The sequence below is a fragment of the Apteryx rowi genome, unplaced genomic scaffold, assembly GCF_003343035.1.
Source record: "Apteryx rowi isolate R43461 unplaced genomic scaffold, aptRow1 scaffold_28, whole genome shotgun sequence".
Classification (NCBI taxonomy): domain Eukaryota; kingdom Metazoa; phylum Chordata; class Aves; order Apterygiformes; family Apterygidae; genus Apteryx; species Apteryx rowi.
In genome coordinates this window covers 734,050-752,406 of record NW_020449196.1, presented here as the reverse complement: position 1 = coordinate 752,406, position 18,357 = coordinate 734,050, and the positions used below count along the sequence as shown (strand labels likewise).

The window sequence follows — 18,357 nt, the reverse complement described above, 5'->3', positions numbered from 1 at the left end:
ATACTTGGACCAGGGTTTCAAACATTTCCATTCCCTCCTTCCCCCCACAACCTAAAGGACAGATTTAGTGTTTAAAACGTCATCTATCACATAAGAAGATATGGGGATTCCACCTCCAGAACAGTGGAAATTACAAAATGTTGTTAATCACCAAATCATGCAGAAAAAAAAAATCAGGCACAATTAGGTCAGTCTGAATTAGGCATATCTTGCTAAAGAAATAGTAAAAAACATTTTTTCTTTCTTTCGGGGAGGATGCTATCAGTTCTTCATCCTGTCACAGAGTTAGTAAAATTATAAGGACTCCAAAAGAATATCTCATTTTCTTCAAGCTGAATTTTCTGGATTTCCTCCAAAGATCCCATATAGTCACCTTGAATATTAAAGTGAACAGCCCTACAGTATGGCACCAGAGAATTTCTCCAGTATGTAAATATTCTCCAAAAAACACAATCTTTAATTTGCAAATACAAACGGTCAGCACAGCTGTCTYTGTAACCTCACTGAATGAGTTTCCAATCACCTTCACAGATACTAAGTTTTGAAAACATGCTTCCAAATTATCTTTCTAAATTCAGTACTTATCTCTYACTACCACTTGCCATTAACAGTTATGCTTATCCACTTTCAAAACCCAATACACACTCAGGCTCCTCCTTGCTGGCTTGGTTTTAAATTTGTTCTCCTCATTTTATGAGATCCTTTTCAGAAGATACTGTTTTTCCTTCAGAGGCATCATAAATATTTTGGCAATACAAAGCCAAAATCTTTTAGATAGGTAAGAGATAATCGGTTCAGCAATGCAAAATTAATCAAAAATCTGTCATTAACTCAACGACCCATCTAGGACTGAAAACCTTGGGAGGTCTTACAAGTCGGCTCACTGCAATGATCCAAACCATCGGTTGTGTCTGAAATTGTTTGCCACCAAAACTTCAGTTTAATCAACTTTCTTGGGCTATAAGTTTCTTATCTTCTCTTAATTCTCATGTCATACCTTCCTATTTTGCCACACCTCTTTTCTCTTCATTATAAGGGTTTAAAAGTCACAGCAGCCTGCAAATCCTTCTCCCCCTGAAGTCTGCACTGAACTAGCTGCTCTGATTCCCAATATGATTGTTCTCCCTCCGAAAGTCATTTGTACTCAGAGACAGTGTTTATAATTAACATGAGTCAGTCCTTAGACACTATCATTCTCGCTGCCATTTACCTCCGTCAGTCACTGACTTACCCCATCTGTACCACATCACTGTTCTTCTAGTCACTCTGTCCTGTCCCYCTCAATTAAAAACTGCTGAGGAGTGAGCGAGCTGAAGGAATGGTATCCCTGTGTAAAGCTGTTCAACCTACTAAAGCAAAATTTTTTTAGCTTTAAAGTGCTAATTCTGTCCTCCAACATCAACATGGAGCTAGCAGCTTATCCGCTGTTTTCTCTCAAAATAAGTGAAGGCACCTAATTTTACAGGCACCTGTTTTTAATGGATGTATAAGAGCTGAACGTGGAAGAGTGATCATAGCTTAGCTTAGAAGCAGAGGTATAAAAATACCACTGTTCAGTAAGTGCGAGTTATTATCTCGCTGCTATTAAAATAGGATTTAATGTGCTTTACAATGGCTAGGTTTTGGATGTGGTTCACAGAGTAACCTGGTCAAGCTTAGTCAGGTTTCATTTATTTGTTGCAACTTCTGTCCTTCATCATCCCTTCCCTTCTTCTCTCTCCCTCTAACTGGAAAAATATCTATTCATCTGTCTTAAGCAGCTGATAGATGCTTTTACTGACACAATATGACCTGTTGCTTTATAAAAAAAAAGCTTATTACAGCCTCGGGTGMTATTTAAACTGTTCTGACTGATTAAATCTGGCATTATCTCGTCCACCTTTTTTTCCTGATAGACCCCAGTTGCCTTAGTGACCCAGCAGAAACACTAAGCCAGCCTGAAGGCAGGCTCCGACATTTTGGCACRGACCAAAAAACATGGAAATTTTTATATTTACTTCACAATAAACTTATGTTCATTAGCTGCGAAGTTTCTGCTTGCAAACACCACCTGAACCTATAAGAGGAGGAGGAGCCAGTTTGTTTTAGTAGACAGGTATTTCAGTTAAGGCTGCTAGCTTGTTAGCATTTTTCCTCTTGGGCAACCCTGAGCTCACTCCTCTGATACACATGCTAAGGAAAGGCAGACAGCTCTCCCTGGGATACAAATCTGCCGTTCAGTTTCCCTTGCAGGAAAATCTCTGCTCGGTCAGAATCTCTAACATGAGCATCTCCCCGAACGACTAGAGAAAGTTCCGTACAAGTTAGCAATGATCTTYGGCCTCAATTCTATTATTTTCAGTTAGTGAAAGCCTTTCCAAAGAAAATCCTTTAGACTGAAATTTCAGCCCTTAAGGTCAATTGATCTGAAAAAATCTGAGATAAACTATTTGACTTTGCAAAAGGAAAAGAGAGAAATCAATCAAGTACTGACTGCTCTCACACATCCTTTGCTCACATGGTTTTGTATTGATACATGTGCCTGGCACAAAAGACAATGAAGACGAAGTATGATTGCACAGAATGGAAACACAAGCGAGGCAAGCACAGATCAGATCCTGGTTCTTACAGGAGAAGGTGTCAAGAGTAACTTAACACAGGTGCTAGATGTGCAACCAGGAGTGACGCTTTTCTGGATCTGCTACTTGCAATCAAGGAAGAGCTGCTCAGGGACGTGGCTACATGCAAGTCAGCAGTGTGAGCTGGCAGAGAGAAGGCTAACAGCTACTGAGCTCTATCAGCAGGAGCATAACCAGGACATTAAGTCATTCCTCCCTTTCACTTGGTACTTGCTAGATTACACCTGCAATACTGTGTCCCCTGGTCTGCACCACCAGTACAAAAATACATTAAACTCAAGATGAGTCCAGTGGAGGGCCACCAAGATGGTCGGGGGACTGAAGCACACGTCCTCTCAAGAAAGGCCAAGAGAACCGGACTTGTTGAGCTTGGAGAAGGCTTAGGGAGGACCTGGTAGCAGCCTTCCAGTACATACAAGGAAGGTTTTGAAAAACAGAGCCAGGTTTTTCACTTAGGTGCGTGATAGGAGGACAAAAGACAATGGTCATAAATTGAAGGGCTAAAGAGAAGGGCTAAAAAGACTTCTCTAACAGAGTAATTGCTATTAATAGTTCTTATTATTTTCTTATTCAGTGTAGTTAATTCGATTTACTGGTTTTACTTAAGTCGATAAATTTAAATTTACTGGTTTCATTTAAATTCGTTTAAATACAGCATTATTACTATTTTTAACTTTCCAGATTGAAAAAAAAAATCCAAGGTTAGAAAAGAATACTATGCATCACATCAGTGTGCAGAGTCAAGCAAGACAGGAGGAGAAAGCAACACATACAAAAATTGCCTGTAGGGCTCCAGATGAGTGTCAGAGCCATGACACTAGTTTTTGGAAACATGCCCTTAAAATATTTCTGCTATAGCCGCTGAGCAATTTCACCTCAGGGCCAGGAACTGCACCGGAGCTTCTGTGCAACTGAGCACAGCAAAATGACTTGCTGAGGTCTTCAGGCAGACAGGGCGCAAGGTATTGGCAATGTCTAGACTTTCATCCCATCTGAACTCTGATCTCTCCATCACTGAGCTCAAAGAACATTGTTCCACTATTAGGAGGATAACTTGCATTTATAGCCAAATCTATTTTTCACTTTCTTCTTAATCAGTTCTTTATTGCTTATTGATTTAATACCCTTGACACAGCAGTATGATTTACAGATAGAATAGGCCAAATTTTCTGTGCTGTTTAATGAGCAATTACATACCCAGAGAGACATACCCAAGCAGCTTCAATGTTTACATAATTCAGAAATTACACTGAAATTCTCTTTGGGGTTAGTGTATTGAACCAGAATCCGATCATAAACTCTAAGTATACGTTAGTTTTTCAGTGAAAAAGCAAGGAGACTATTTCCATACTGGCGACCAAGTCTCCAGGCAAGTAATTTGAAGTGACCGAAGGAGTCACCAACAATGTAGGCTTATCTCACAGAATCACAAGGAAACTGGGTAAACGCTTTCAAGAAATGCAGAAAGCCCAAGCACTAAGTACTGTCATATACAGTTATAGCTAAGTCCTACTTTACAGGTTGATTCTTAGGATGGTGATCTGAAAATGTATAGTGTTAAAAAAGCATGCTATTGAAAAAGCAGTCGGAGCATGGACTATTTGTTTCTTGTTCTCAGTAGAAATAGACCATAAAGCACTATTTGAGCTCTGGGTATGTCTGTCCAGGACTTCCAAAAATTTTATTCATAGGTTATCTAGTCCTTGTCTTTGACCTTCTGCACAGTGATGAATTTCACTCTCAGGATTCACTGCACTTGAAATTCAGTCACTCTAAAGTTCACAGAAGGCACTGTAAATAGAATCCAATTAAACTCAAAGAGCATTTGCAGATTGTTTCTTAGATTTTGATACCTTGCTTCACCTGTTCATAATACTGGGTAGAAAAAAAAAATAAAGAAGTTTGCACTCAAATGTCCAAAGCTGGTAAATACATTTCTGACTGAATGTAAAGGGTCAATCAAGTTGTCCTGTCTATTTAATTAAATATGTTAAATTAAATAAATGCTACTGATCTGATCCCCAGGAAGAGAAGCAACTGATGTGGTAAACTATTTACCGTATCCCTAACAAACAAGTATTGATGTCAAAAAGCAGCATTTCTGCTGGTTGCCTGGTAGGGTTCACAATTAAAGGCAAACTTGTTGAAAACATTTCTCTAGTATAATGACATATTACAAACCAGTAGTTTGACATGACACGTTACACTGATCAGACAAATACCTACCTCTGAGCCAATACCTTCCAGACTTACAGTCAGAGATTTTTTTCTTTTTAAAGACAACTCTGAGTGGGACATTTCTTCCACATTCTGATAGTAGCAGTAATCATCCAATTATAAAAAAACAATGGGAAAATAGTCTGGGCTTAGATGAAACTTTTGCAAGATAATATCTCATATCAGGAAATCCAACCAGAATAAAATTAATTAGAAAAACAAGGAAGAAACTACCATTCAAATGGATGTGGTCCTACCACTGTAAAAGGCATATTTGCTTTATATAGTTAATTATAGCCAATTGTCAGTTAATGCAGAAATATGTATTCCAAAAGATATCAAATTAAAATATTAAATTAAAAAATATTAAAGATGGAAAATGTCCCACTGGAGACTACAGTATTTCCAGAAAAGAATCAAGTCCAAAGAATGTGAATTATCATGAACTAATATTACTAGAGTAAAAAGATACATTCCTCTTACATACAGACAGCTTGAGACTGTTTTTTGCTGCAAAGCATGGAAATGCACTTGTAGACTACTCAAAATTTGTAGCCAGACCAGACTAGTGCCACTCGCAGGACACACATTATACTTGTGCTGGGCTTCCTATGGTACTCAGAGATGCAATTCATAATGCTGATTTAAATCTGTGAAGCCATAAGGAAGGAAGAGACACCCACCTGAAATGCCTCCTCTCTCTCATTCACTGCTATAGAACTCAGTATGTCCTGAGGAGCCCAGGATAGCAGACTTTTGATTTGCACACTGGCCTGAGATAGCCTGAACTATTCACTGATTTTGAAGTCACTGTCTAGATAATGTTTTTAAATAGGAGTCTGCAAAGGATCTTCCTTTRTTTTAGCTGTGGGAAGAGATTTCCACTACAGCTGTTTACACTATTTGCTCAAAAAGAGCATTTCCATTTTCCTTTTCATTTTTATACCTATTAATACTTCAACTTTCAGAAGCACTAAATTATGCAGACGTACAAACACACACACTATCAACATGAAGATACTGAAATGTGAAAAATCTCAGACCAGATACTCAAGGAACATTAAAGACTTTGGGAGAACTTGATTAATTTGAGAGGGCATTTGCAACTCTCTTTTCCCCTCTGGCCATTATCTACCACAACAGCTACATTAAATTAGTAGATATTAAGATGTGACAGCAGTGACAATTTTAGAAATTTATTTGATATAAAAGCACACTGGATACTCTAAAAGAGGCCACCTGCATCTCATTGCTATAGTTTTGTACATGCTTACGCATAACAGAAGCGCCTACCCAGTTCCTTGAAGAGGTGATAAAAGATGAAGTGACATTTGTTATAGACATAATGCATATTCTGGGGTATTTAGTGAAACACTGAAAAAAAGGTGAGGTATGCCATTAAAGAGAACCAATAAAGCTTCCTTTGGATAATTAGGAATTATGTCAATCTACTTCTTTATTAGAAACCAGTTTGTGTACAGGTCTGGGTTTTCCTTCAGTGTACTCATAAAGGAGCGCTGAGTGCTTAGGTTACAACAGTTCACAACCATAACGAGGAAAGGTGTCTCTATTTCATAACTTAACTGCTAGATATTTGTGAAATCCCCCTTTTCAATGGTAATGCTGTTTGCAACAGATCTTTAATGCTTGTGAACATTTAAGTCTTAGATATACTGAAGTCAAAGACGGATCTATTCATTGAAAGGAGACCAATGTTGTCGCCCTGTATTTCTTCTGATTTGGAAGTCATTCATTCCCACTTTTGAAAAGAGCAGCAGCTAATATTTGGGTATGCCACCAACATGACCAGCTCAGATTTATGCCAATCTGATGTTCACATCCCTTCTGTTTCCATTTACCTCATAGGTGTGGACAGATTCAGTGAAGATATCCAACAGATGATGGGCTTCAAGCCAGGCCTCTACTGGAGATTGTGCTGGAAATTTGTTAGCCCTGCTTTTTTATTGGTAAGTGTTGATAACTATTTCATCATGGAAGAAATACTAGTACATTGCTTCCTACAATATAGAGTAGGTATCAAGAGCAAGATGCTCATTGTTATCCCTGATATTGTCAGGACAAATAGAAGACAACAACAATTTAATTCTTTTTTCTCCTCCATGGCACTGATGGTATTTTATACAAAATACTTCAGTTGTGAAGGAAGAGCTAATTGTGGGTGTGGTCATCTGTTCCTTCACTTTAGCAGGCTTTGAAGGAAGTAGCTTTTCTCAGGAAACACTAAAAATTAGATTCAGACAGTGCATCCCCCAGCATCCATAGTTATTAAAAACAAATCTTTCTGCTAGAAAATAAAACCATGCAGGGATAAGAGTTTGTGCTGAGGAAAAAGGCTCTGAGGCCACCTGTGATTTAAAGTCATTAATCTTGAAATTCCCACACCACTAAATCATTGCATAATTTTACTCTCCCTTGATAGTAAACAAGGGCATGAGTGTCATAACTCAGGTTCACCACCCCTCCTCATTCTCATTTCAACTGCTACRGATTTCAGTTTAAAACCACAACCTCCTGTGGCTAGCCTCATCTTGGAAGCAAGAATAACAGAGTAATTCCAAAAAAGAGAAATTTTGTAGGGCCTAAAAATTATACAAAATGGTTAGTAAAAAAAACAGAGARAAATTTAATGAAATAAATGTCACCACTTTATACCAAATCAAATCAGACCCATTACTTAGAATGCATCAGGTCACACTTCTCAAAGAATTTCAAATTCCTTAAGTAATAACTAAATAATGCTTACATACCAGCCTTACATAAGCACACAGAAAAAAAATTACACTTTTAATTAAAGCAATCAAATCCCAGGTTAACCTTTCCTATTTCCAGTAATTAGATGCTTTGCAGACTCTCTCACAGAGGTTCTGTGGCTAGATGGAAACTACATTTGATCCACTTTTCTGTAATCTGGATCTGCTGCTCATTACCATGCACTTGACCTTCTACTTCAAGATTTGCTCATTCTGCTTTTATTAATGGCCAGCAGATGTCAAATCAAATTGTAAACAAACCAACCATCTCTTCCTTTACACAGAGGTGTGTTGGGTAGTAAGTATGTTTCCAGACACTCAGGTTGTTCCAGATTGCAGAACACTTTCTTAAAGACAACTAACAGACTTTGCCCTCCTGCACTGAGTCAAGGTGTATTAGGATGGCGGGCTATTCTAAATTTAACAGCAATCAACAGCAGATGTTTCAGCGGATGATGTAATAACTCAAATAGTCATGCGATGAGTTACCCAGGAAGGATATTTTTCCTAATGTGCTTGGTAATGGATGTTGTATGTTCTGAAACATGGGTACTTTTATCTTTGTACAAAGTATTAAGTTCAGACTATCACCAGATTTTCTGATATTATTTTATAATAAGTTGATTGTAATTGAACTTAGCATGTGACAAGGTAAGTGCTTAATATAAAATGTGAAAAGTAACTGAAAAAAGTCAGTATCCTTTATATTTTTGTATTGATGTTTTATTACCAGACTAAAAAAAAAGTCCAAAGTGTTGGTTGTATCACTGGAGTGATAGAGAGGGACAAACACATACGCTGTTTTCATATCAACTTGATCTTTGGCTATTGCAAGTCATCTGCTCCTCCAGGTGTCTTTTCAGTAGCTCCAAACCATGTATTATTGATTATACCTACCAGTTCAGTAAGATGAAAACATTTTAGGAGTTATTTACCACTAGATTTAACTTGTCCCTTTCTCTCAAAGCCTGTATTATGTATACCACCTCTTGAGACATAACCTTTTACGTGTGCTTTGTCTCTGAACACAAAAATTGCAACAGTATACTCAGGAACACTACTTGACTAAAAATCATTCCATTTGTAATATGTGTATTAGAACACATCTTTCAATGGTAATTCATATTTCATTAGCGGACACCAAGATCCCAATTGTGGAGTGACACCTTGGAATAAGTTGTATGCAATTACTCCCAGTGGTTAGCTGTTTGAAGCGCTGAAGAGATGTATTAAATATACCTTGTAAGCTGCCTGATGTGAAAAACACACAAATGCTTCATTATATTTGGAAAAAAATTCCTAAAACGTGAACATTTGGTTGTTTTGTGCAAAGATTCAGTTCARAACAAAACTACAATTTTACATTGGGATTGTCTCCTAGACTTATCTGTAAATCAAAAGGTCAGGGTAAATATAGGGAAATTTGACCTCACTGATTTTAGGATATTAGTTGCATTAAAGCTGTGCTTCTTAAAGCAGTATTGATGTACCCAATATCTAAAGATAGCTCGGACAGGCTTTGATGACACAGCCTTCAGGCCCAAATTTATTGTCAATTTTTTTTTTTTTATGGCCCCAATTAATCGGTTAATTAAACATCTAGCAAGCAGGTATTAGCCTTCTCAACACTGTTCTGTAAAGAAGCTTAATATGGAGCTATAGCCTGCAGCACTTCAAACTGAGGCTGACAAGTTTTAGAAAGGGAAAAGGCTRCACCGAACATCCTTAGTTTTTGTGTACTAGGAGACTGTTAGAAGTTTAAGTTTTTAAATTCGAGCAAAGCTCTAGCAAACTAGCTAGCAAAAACCGATGTGATTCTCAGTCTAAGCTTTCAGGACGCATAAAATTTTGGGGAAAGCAGCCCCAACGCCTTCTTACAGAAGCTTATAAGTTACAGGATACAGCATAAGCGTCCTAGTGAAAGTGTAAGTGATGCATCTTTCCACCACCATAACACACATTTTCTTTCCATTTGAAAGCATTAGAACTGGGACACATCAACTTAATTATTGGGTATGGATATATTTTAAAACCTGTGGAAATGGGATCTTCATGATCCTGACTCCAGGGTATTTTTGTTACCTTTTATATGCAGTTTTGTTATGACTGTAGGTATTCTCAAGTTTCTAAAGGACATTACAATCTTGATTTGTAGGGGAAAAGTAAATTTAAATATACCTTTTTATAGCCTATCTTTTGGTTTCTGCATTGAACACATTAGAAAAATAAAGCAAATTAAATTGACCAAAATTAACTTAATTAATAAGTGAAAGCTATAAAAATAGTCATTAGGATGAAAAAAGGCAGTCTTCTATTACTCATTAGAATTTAAAAATGCAAAATTCAAGCAAATTGGTCACTTCATTTAAGCAGTAGCATTTCACAACAACTGTATGAAGCATATGGAGTGCCTCACCAAAAGAGATTGAGGCTATAAGCACCATAAACATAAATGCCAAAAAAAATTCAGTTGTAATTACTTGATATATGTAGTTTAGGATAATTTGGAAATAATTATCGTTAGGAGCTTCCCTAATGCAAAACACAATTCTCCACAAGGGGAAGGGAAATTGAGGCTATCCAGATATCTGGTATTAGGAAACATCTCCTCAGAGTGTTTTCTCAAAACTTTCTACAGCTGTATAACACCGTCCAAAAAAATCTCTAAATTAAATCAATATTTGATTAACGGGATTTCATACTATTGGTTTCCTTTAACCTGTACCTTTACTCACCTTGTGTAGCCTTTGAAAGTCCAATCTCAAGCTATAATTTGCAATTGCTAGAAGGAACAGAATATAGAGGTCCAGAGAAGCAAATCAAGGAGCTCTGCATATTGCACATAACCTGCACAGATTTAACAGGAAGGAAATGGGGTAGTACCCCACACTTTCCTTCTTGCGCCCCTGGTATACGTAACATTTCTGTTTTCCGGGCCTTAAGACCACATGACCTTTCCCCAGTAAATGTATCATGCTGGAGTTTGCATCATGCTTCTCACTGGAAAATGGGTACAAAACTTCTCTAAGAAAATGAAACCTTAGGCCTCTGGGAAACAAGGAGAAAAACAGTTCCTGAAGAGGCTTTTTTTTGATTACAGAATCTTTGTTTTACCTCCCTAACACTACTAGTTTAAATGAGGCAATTACAGTCACCTGATCTTCCCACCAATAATCTCTGTCCAGAGCACCTAGAATTAACTGGTTGTTAGTACAAGTAAATGGATCAAGAGTTTCCACAGYTTAAGCGGCAAAGGGCAAAGTAGACAGGATGAAGGTAAATACTGAAGTTGGGTTGAAATATCCCTCAGGGTGGCTGCCTAATCAAACAGATGAAATCTCTTCTCCATTCCACTCAGTTTCTTCCTATCTCAAAACCATGGTTCTTTTTATTCTTTCTTCTTTAGTTTGTCGTGATAGTCAGCATAATAAATTTCAAACCTCTGACGTACGATGACTACACCTTTCCTCTCTGGGCAAATCGTATTGGCTGGGGAATAGCATTATCTTCAATGATACTTGTGCCTGCCTATATTATCTATAAATTTATGAATGCACGTGGGACCTTTAAAGAAGTAAGTGGAACGCTAGCAAAATATCTTGAAGTGTTGTAATGAAATGACTGGATGTAAGTTGGCAGTTTGTTTCTCTTGCTCCCCAAACATATTACTTATGAGTGACCTTTTGGATCCAGCTCTCTGATGGATTGGTGTTTCAAGGTAGGATTAGTGCATCCTCTTCCAGTTTCTAGACAGAAATTAGCTTTCCAGAAAGCACCATAACTTTAAAAATTGTACTAATTTATGATGCATATAATTAATCTAACTGGTGAGATTTTTTTCCTTGTTAACAAAAAAATATATACAAAATATATTATCTTCATATTCAGCTCTGAGGTATGGTCTTCATGCAGCTGCTCTACCTGAACACAGTTAGGTCCTAGGTATGTTTTATCACTCTACGCTGTACATATAACAGTTCACAAGACTCTAAAGTTAATTCAGATCTCTCCTGCCTTAGCATTATAATAGTCTAACCACATAACTACATGCTGGGAAGGGTCCCCAAAGGAGCACTGTGTGCAGGATGGGCTGCATTCATTTAATGAGTATCCACTGAGAACATAAGGAATGCCTTACTGGGTCAGAGTAATAGATCCTATTTAGCCCAGTACTCTGTCTTTAAAAGCAGCCACACAGTATTCCCCCCCCCCCCGTTAAATTTGTGTCCCTATTCCCTATTTACTGAAATTATTTCAACTCTCTGCCAAGGACAGAATTAATTTCCTTGCAGATCTTTCCATTGTGATCATTGCTACGATATCAAAGTGCTTGAAGAAACTATTTATAGTCAAGATAGGACCAAAGTGCTGAAACAGATTTGGAAATCCAGAAGCGCTCCTAAATCCTATGGTATAGGCACAGCTTATGGATCCATCATCTAGCCTCTYGCTTTTCACCTACTGCGGTGAGAGAACCAGGATACTAGAGAGCAGCATCTTTCACCACACAAACCCACTTCACCCACAGAGTACACCCAGTCTGTGCACTGAATAAAGCAGAAACTCTGAAGGAGAAACGRTTTGTGACCATGTCATTAAAGGCATTAATACAATAAAAAGGCACCAAATTAGAGAAACCTTAATTCTGATAATTTCTAACTGTAAGAAGTTTGACTTTGCAACTTTTATAGTCTTCTTTTAACATCACTTATATGTGCATGTGTAATATTAATATATTTTTGTTCTATTTAAAAAGAACCTGGTTTCTAAGTGGAAAAACTGCATCTATTTTTCCTCACAATTTACTCAAATTAACATTTCAGAATGGCACAAGATTAAGGCTCACTGATCATACTGATTTTACCATCACTGTCACTATAAACTCTTGTCTGTGCTCTTAAAGCCTCTAATGGTGTTTAGAAAGTAAAACTCTTCACTCCTGTACAGCATCAACTTTTGTCCCTTCATAGTGATAGTCATTTTTTAAACTAATCGGCTTTCTAACTTGTATCTAGTTCCACTGCTCTCCTTTACTACATCTAGGGCTATACAAGGCTGTAGCAAGACGTTGAGACTCTTTGGCAAGTCACCACCACACAGAATTACACAGAAAAAGGATCTCACCTCTGCCTAGATAGGACACATCCCCCTTACAGAAACCTGGCAGATGCAAAGGGATAAGATGCTTTCTTTCTGAAACGTGACAGCTACATCATTTAGGTGCCCTTCTGACATAAGCATTGAAGTGGGAACCACTCTTCCCCCATCCTGTTCTCATCAGCTCCACCATCTCACTTACACTGTGCACAATTTCTGGTTTTCACTTCCAGCAATTTTAAGCCCTTTATTTTGTTCCATTCCCATGGGTTTACAAACTCCTTTTTCCAGTGGCAGCTAAATGTCCAAGAAGAGATTGTACTGGCCCAACAGGCTTTTGCCAGCTTGCAGAGGTTTACTGATACCGGGATACACAAGCTTTTGGTCAAATTTACATTCTCTCATTAATCAGTGTTAACAAGTTTTTTTGCAATTCACATGGACAGCAGGTCTTCAGTCTCCTCATGACAAATACAGCAGAAGCCTTGTATGTTACACCCATACAGCTATCATAAGCTAAGATGGAGTAAATTGTGGCTATTAAACCCAAAGTAGGGGGCAAGGTATGCGCTTAGTCTAACGGGAACTCCCCAAGTTAGCTGAAAGTCCAAGATAAACCAAAAATCTGAATGTGATACCAAACAGAACCAAAGGGACAGCCAGAGGGACAAGGGGGGTGAGCTGGGGATAGTCACTGCCCCTTTTCCTTTGCCATTGGAACTAACTAATCCCATTTTGACACAAGGCTCAAGAAAAGTGTGAATTTGGGGGATGTAAGGCTTGTGATACCAGCTTGTTCCTGGCATTCTCCTCCATATGCACTTGCTAAATATTTGTACTCAGTATTTGCATAAGCTTTCTACTGTTGCTCCTTATATTAAAGACTAATACCAAGGGGCTTATAATAAGCTTGTTCTCTCAGTGACTGAGTTAGATTCATGACTCGGTGATATTAAAGGTTTAAGTTAYTGTTTTAAATAAAGTTCACACTACTTCCCCATAATTACAGATGTAATCCCACTTCATATGGCTGATTTTTTCTTTCTTCTTCTTCCCCTCTGGTTTAGAGGCTAGCTTACTGCATCACACCTGAAAATGAACACCATCTTGTGGCTCAAGGAAGTGTCAGGCAGTTTAAGGTTTGTACTACTTTCACCATGCTTCTTCTTGCTACCAACCCTTTCCCGTCTTTGGCAACCACTGCAGCTTTGCACCAATCTCCTCAGCGCGGATCCTTTCACAGGTCGGTGGTTCTTTATTTTTGCCAGCATGATGCGGTGCAGGAGGCTCAGTATCACATGCATCAACTGTTGGAAGGCTTTGGGCACCTTCCTTCCACCACTAAAAAATGACTAAGCAGAACCCACAAGGTTACAGATTGCTTGTATCCAGTATTTTAGGTCATATCTGAATACAGTGAAATCTCATCAAGGGATGAATTTATTTCCAGATCATCAGGCATGTTTGAACACGTCATATCCTCTCCCTCAGTCATTACGCAGCWATCTGAAGTCACGTTTTCTAAACTCCAAGTATGTATCAAGGCATGCTAAATAGTTAAATATCAGTGTTAGAGCTTCAACAAAATGGCCGTGATGAAATGGTATGCTACTAAGATGGATCTGCTTTCCCCACAGGCCTGTAGTTGACTGAAAACACTGCTGGAGACTCCTTAAGCAGCAAAGAAAAATATGCTATAGGTTTCCAGATAGCACTTTCCTTTTAGCAAATAGAATGAGCTTACTGATACAACTCCTTTTTGTAGAGGATAAAAAGGATGCAAATATGAGGCATGTACAGTTATTAATGCTGGACCACTTTCTGCCTTCAGAGTTGAAAGAAGCTAGAATTATGCACACTACCTCAAAACATGACCCAGATTTTATAGTGGTGGTTTGTATGTTTGTATGGAAAAAACAAATCAAAAAATGTGCCTTTTGTTCACTTTGAAATAAACTTAAGAACTATAATGGGAAAGAATACTGTTTGAAGTATAATATTTTTTGTATTTTAAAGGAAATAATCCAAATGTAGATTTATGGGATGCAGAAGGGAAGAAGGAAGAAATGGCTTCCTGTTTCATGACCACAATTTATGTGAGGTTACGCAGTAGCACAGCACCCCTTCCTGCCTCCTCATTCCCCCCTCCCTGCCCTCAGCTATCTAGAGACTTTTAATGCTCCAGCTGTAAGTAATAACTTCATTTTCAGAGGCAGATGTTCCTGTGCTAATGGGATACACACCACTGTTCCTACACAGGTCTGGTCGTTTAAACCCAAACATGCAATGGCAGAAACAGAAGCAAATGAATTTCACTTAGAGTAGAAGAGACTGTACTTTGAAGCAAATGCCTAATGATCCCTCAAAACCACATGTCTAACACTAAGGCATCTTATATCAATTTGTTGCTGCCTTCAAAGAACAGCTAGGAATAGCTTTGTTATTGCTAATATTACTAAAGCATAGTTAATGCTTTGTTAATCTTAACTTTGTAACCAACTACCCTAACTAAATTAGCATAGAAGTCTTATATATATATATATATATATATATATATATTATTCAGCAGTTCTGAGTTTTAAAATTGAACCAAGAGATGACTAAATAATCTTTATATTGAACATTTCTCACCTCCAACTGGAATTCACAGGAATTTAGTTAAAATCTATCAGTTATTTTGAGACCTCCTTGTAACTCTGCATTTGTCAACCAATGTCTTGAAAACTCCCATTACTATTGTTTGAATCAATAATGTTAAACAATCACTTCTGTTTCCTTACAGCTTCAGCACTGGCTAACAATATGACAGCTGACAGGTTGAGGAAAAAGCCAATACGTTAAGCTAAACTGGGAATACAGAAAAGTCAAGTTCAAAGCTCCCTCGATTATGCTTGGACCAGGCTGGCTCAGAGCTTATCTACTGACTCTTTGAGGAAAGATATCTGCTCTCTGTTCTCAATGCCTTCCTTCTATTACTTGGCTTCAAATGATCTTTAAAGACTGAGTTTAATTTTTCTTATATCTTTTGGTGCCATGAGATCCCTACATGACCAAAACTTGTGAGCTTTGCTATTGGTAGAAGTGGAGGAGGGGGGAGCAGAGAAAAGTCATAAGTTAAAGGCTCTTTTATCCTGGAGAAGTGTATTAAACTTTTCTGACAGTAATAATACTTCAGATATTCATGCCACGATCTGTTTTAAAACAACAATACCTGAAGGCTCTTAGACCTTTAAGGAAAGAGCACATCTCAATTGTAAGAAAAGAGCGACTTTAGCTATGTATTAATGTCATTAGCTTTCTTGCCATACTATCCTTTGGGATATGAGTTTGCATCCTTCTGAACTGAAGACTCGGTTCTTCATTTTCAGTGGTTTGTTATTAGTCTCTTCTCTTGGTGAAGAAGGTTGTCTTTGCTGTATATGTCCATGCCATTTTCTGTGCAGTTTAGTTATACAAGCTGAAGAGTAACAGGAATGGAATTTCTGTTGTGGCTACTGAGTACAGAATACACTTCAATACCACACTGTACTTGAAACGTATTCCCTTATGTCAACAATTAAAATGGCTTTATCATAAGATCCATACTCTACAGACTTATTTAGTTAAGTGCCAACTTATATACAATAGTTTTGTTATTTTTTGTGCCAGATAAAGAATGTACAGTATATAAAATACATAGGAATAGAGATAATGATTTTTAGAATAAGCTGATCTTCCCAGAGGCACCAAAATACCAAACTTTGGCTTTATTCTGCTGTTGTGAGCACGCTATTATAATATCATCTGGATTCATCTACCAAAACATCATAAGACTGTGTTGAGTACCTTAGAAGGATATTTTAGGCATACTCAGCTCTAAACCTACTCCTGCTCTTCTCTCTCTCCAGTAGCATTATGCAAGCTAGAAGACACAGAACAAACTCTACATTTGGGGGCTGTTCTTGTTCTCTATCATTACTTATCACTGTAGTATCCTTCCACTGACCACTAGACTCAGTAGCTTTGAATTACTTCTTATACTTACCACTAGATCTATACTAATTTTTAGAGGCAGCAGCTTCTCAGTTGAATCCAGCCTGGAGTTTACCTCTGGACCTTACCTCTGAATATTTTTGCCTCTACACATTCAATTCAGTTTCTTACCTTCTAAATATATGTAGTGCTTCCTTTTTTAAAGGACCATTTAAAATGATGGGTTTTTTTTTTAAATATACAAGAAAAAAATATTTTATAATAGCCCAACTTAAAAGTTTCAAGTGATTTTGTTCCTTCCCATTTAACACTGATTTCTGTCCAAAATAATGGAAGGGAAAACTCTTCTTTCTTTATTCATACTTTCCCTCCAAACAGAATCAAATACTTTAGAATGAATCAAGTATTGTCTCTTGCTTAAGAGACTGTGCGACAAAGCAGACAAGGCAGTGGTTTTATTTAAACAGGGCTTTAAGTCCAAAGGACGCTGTCTTCTAATCGTAAAGCAAGTCATATTTTCTGGCCCAGCTGATGGCCAATAACATTACTAAATATATTTTAATATTAAGGGAGTTTCAAATGTTGCTGTTAGTTTTATAATGACATGAGAGTCCAAACAGTGAAAATGTTGAGTGCTTCAAAGAAAGAACCATCCCCCCAACTCCATACTTAATTCCATTTTTATTGTTTGCTAAACGCCATAGGGATCACCTTTTCATTGTTATAAACCTTACTTTTCAATAACACAGCTGTTTCAGTCATGCCTTGGCATGGCTCAAAAGTTTCTTAGCATAGATATAATTAACTTTTGAAAGTYTTGGGGGCTCTTTAACGAGGAGTTTTAATGGCCTGTCACATTTTACATTGTTTGATTTGCATGTGATCATAAATGCTAACAACCTGCATCAGTGTTCATTTGTGAAAACCCACCCATCTGTAGCAAAACCCACATATGGAAAGTTAAATTTCATCACCACTCTGCTCTAAAACCAGGGTGAAGTTGGGAGTGAAATCAGCTTTACCCAGCATGTTGGGGGTTGACTATTTGTAATGCCAACTCCTAAAGCAGTTACCCACTACATTATTTTTATTTCTATTACTGTATAACTTAAGTTTAGTATTTATAGCTCAGGACTCTGCTGCACTATTGCCATCTTGTTCTGAGATTTTATAGGCAAAGAATTATAATTGATACAGAAGACAATAGGCAAATCTGAGGGATAGCGGGAATCTTATTACCATGAATAGTCCTAATGAAAAAGAAATACTTCATACTGAGGGATTGCACAGCTGGGCTTTAAGTGCAAAGGTGTTGCCCAGAGGAAGTCTCTCAAATAACACAGTGACATTCCTCTGTCCCACAGATGGAGAACAATGTCCTTAATTCTCCATGGAATAAGATGCTCAACTACCTCATGCCTCCTGGATGATAAGTGATGCCATTAGACACAGACTAATGTCTATTCAAGAAAAATAGCTTTGTGAAGACCAGGTTATACTCCTTTCCTCAACTCAGTGATAYGGTACAGACAAATAGCCCAGTAAAGTCACAGCTCTGGCACTCAGCTCCTTATAGGCACCTGCTATGAGCTTCCTAATGTATTTTCAATATGGAAAGGATGAAATGTCACAAAGATACCTTCCTTTTCTTCAATCACTGTAGTTAAAGAGATCACCCAGTC

The 18,357-nt window shown here is 37.7% G+C and overlaps 1 protein-coding gene across 1 annotated transcript in view; it reads left to right on the top strand.

Annotated features, from left to right (window-relative positions):
* SLC6A2 (solute carrier family 6 member 2) overlaps positions 1-15,509 on the top strand; it is a 49,433-nt gene extending 33,924 nt beyond the window's left edge. The window contains exons 10-13 of the mRNA XM_026068843.1: positions 6,702-6,802; positions 11,013-11,180; positions 13,771-13,842; positions 15,486-15,509. Coding sequence (XP_025924628.1) covers positions 6,702-6,802; positions 11,013-11,180; positions 13,771-13,842; positions 15,486-15,509 — 365 coding nt within the window. The remainder of the gene's footprint in view (positions 1-6,701; positions 6,803-11,012; positions 11,181-13,770; positions 13,843-15,485) is intronic.
* The last annotated feature ends 2,848 nt before the right edge of the window (positions 15,510-18,357 follow it).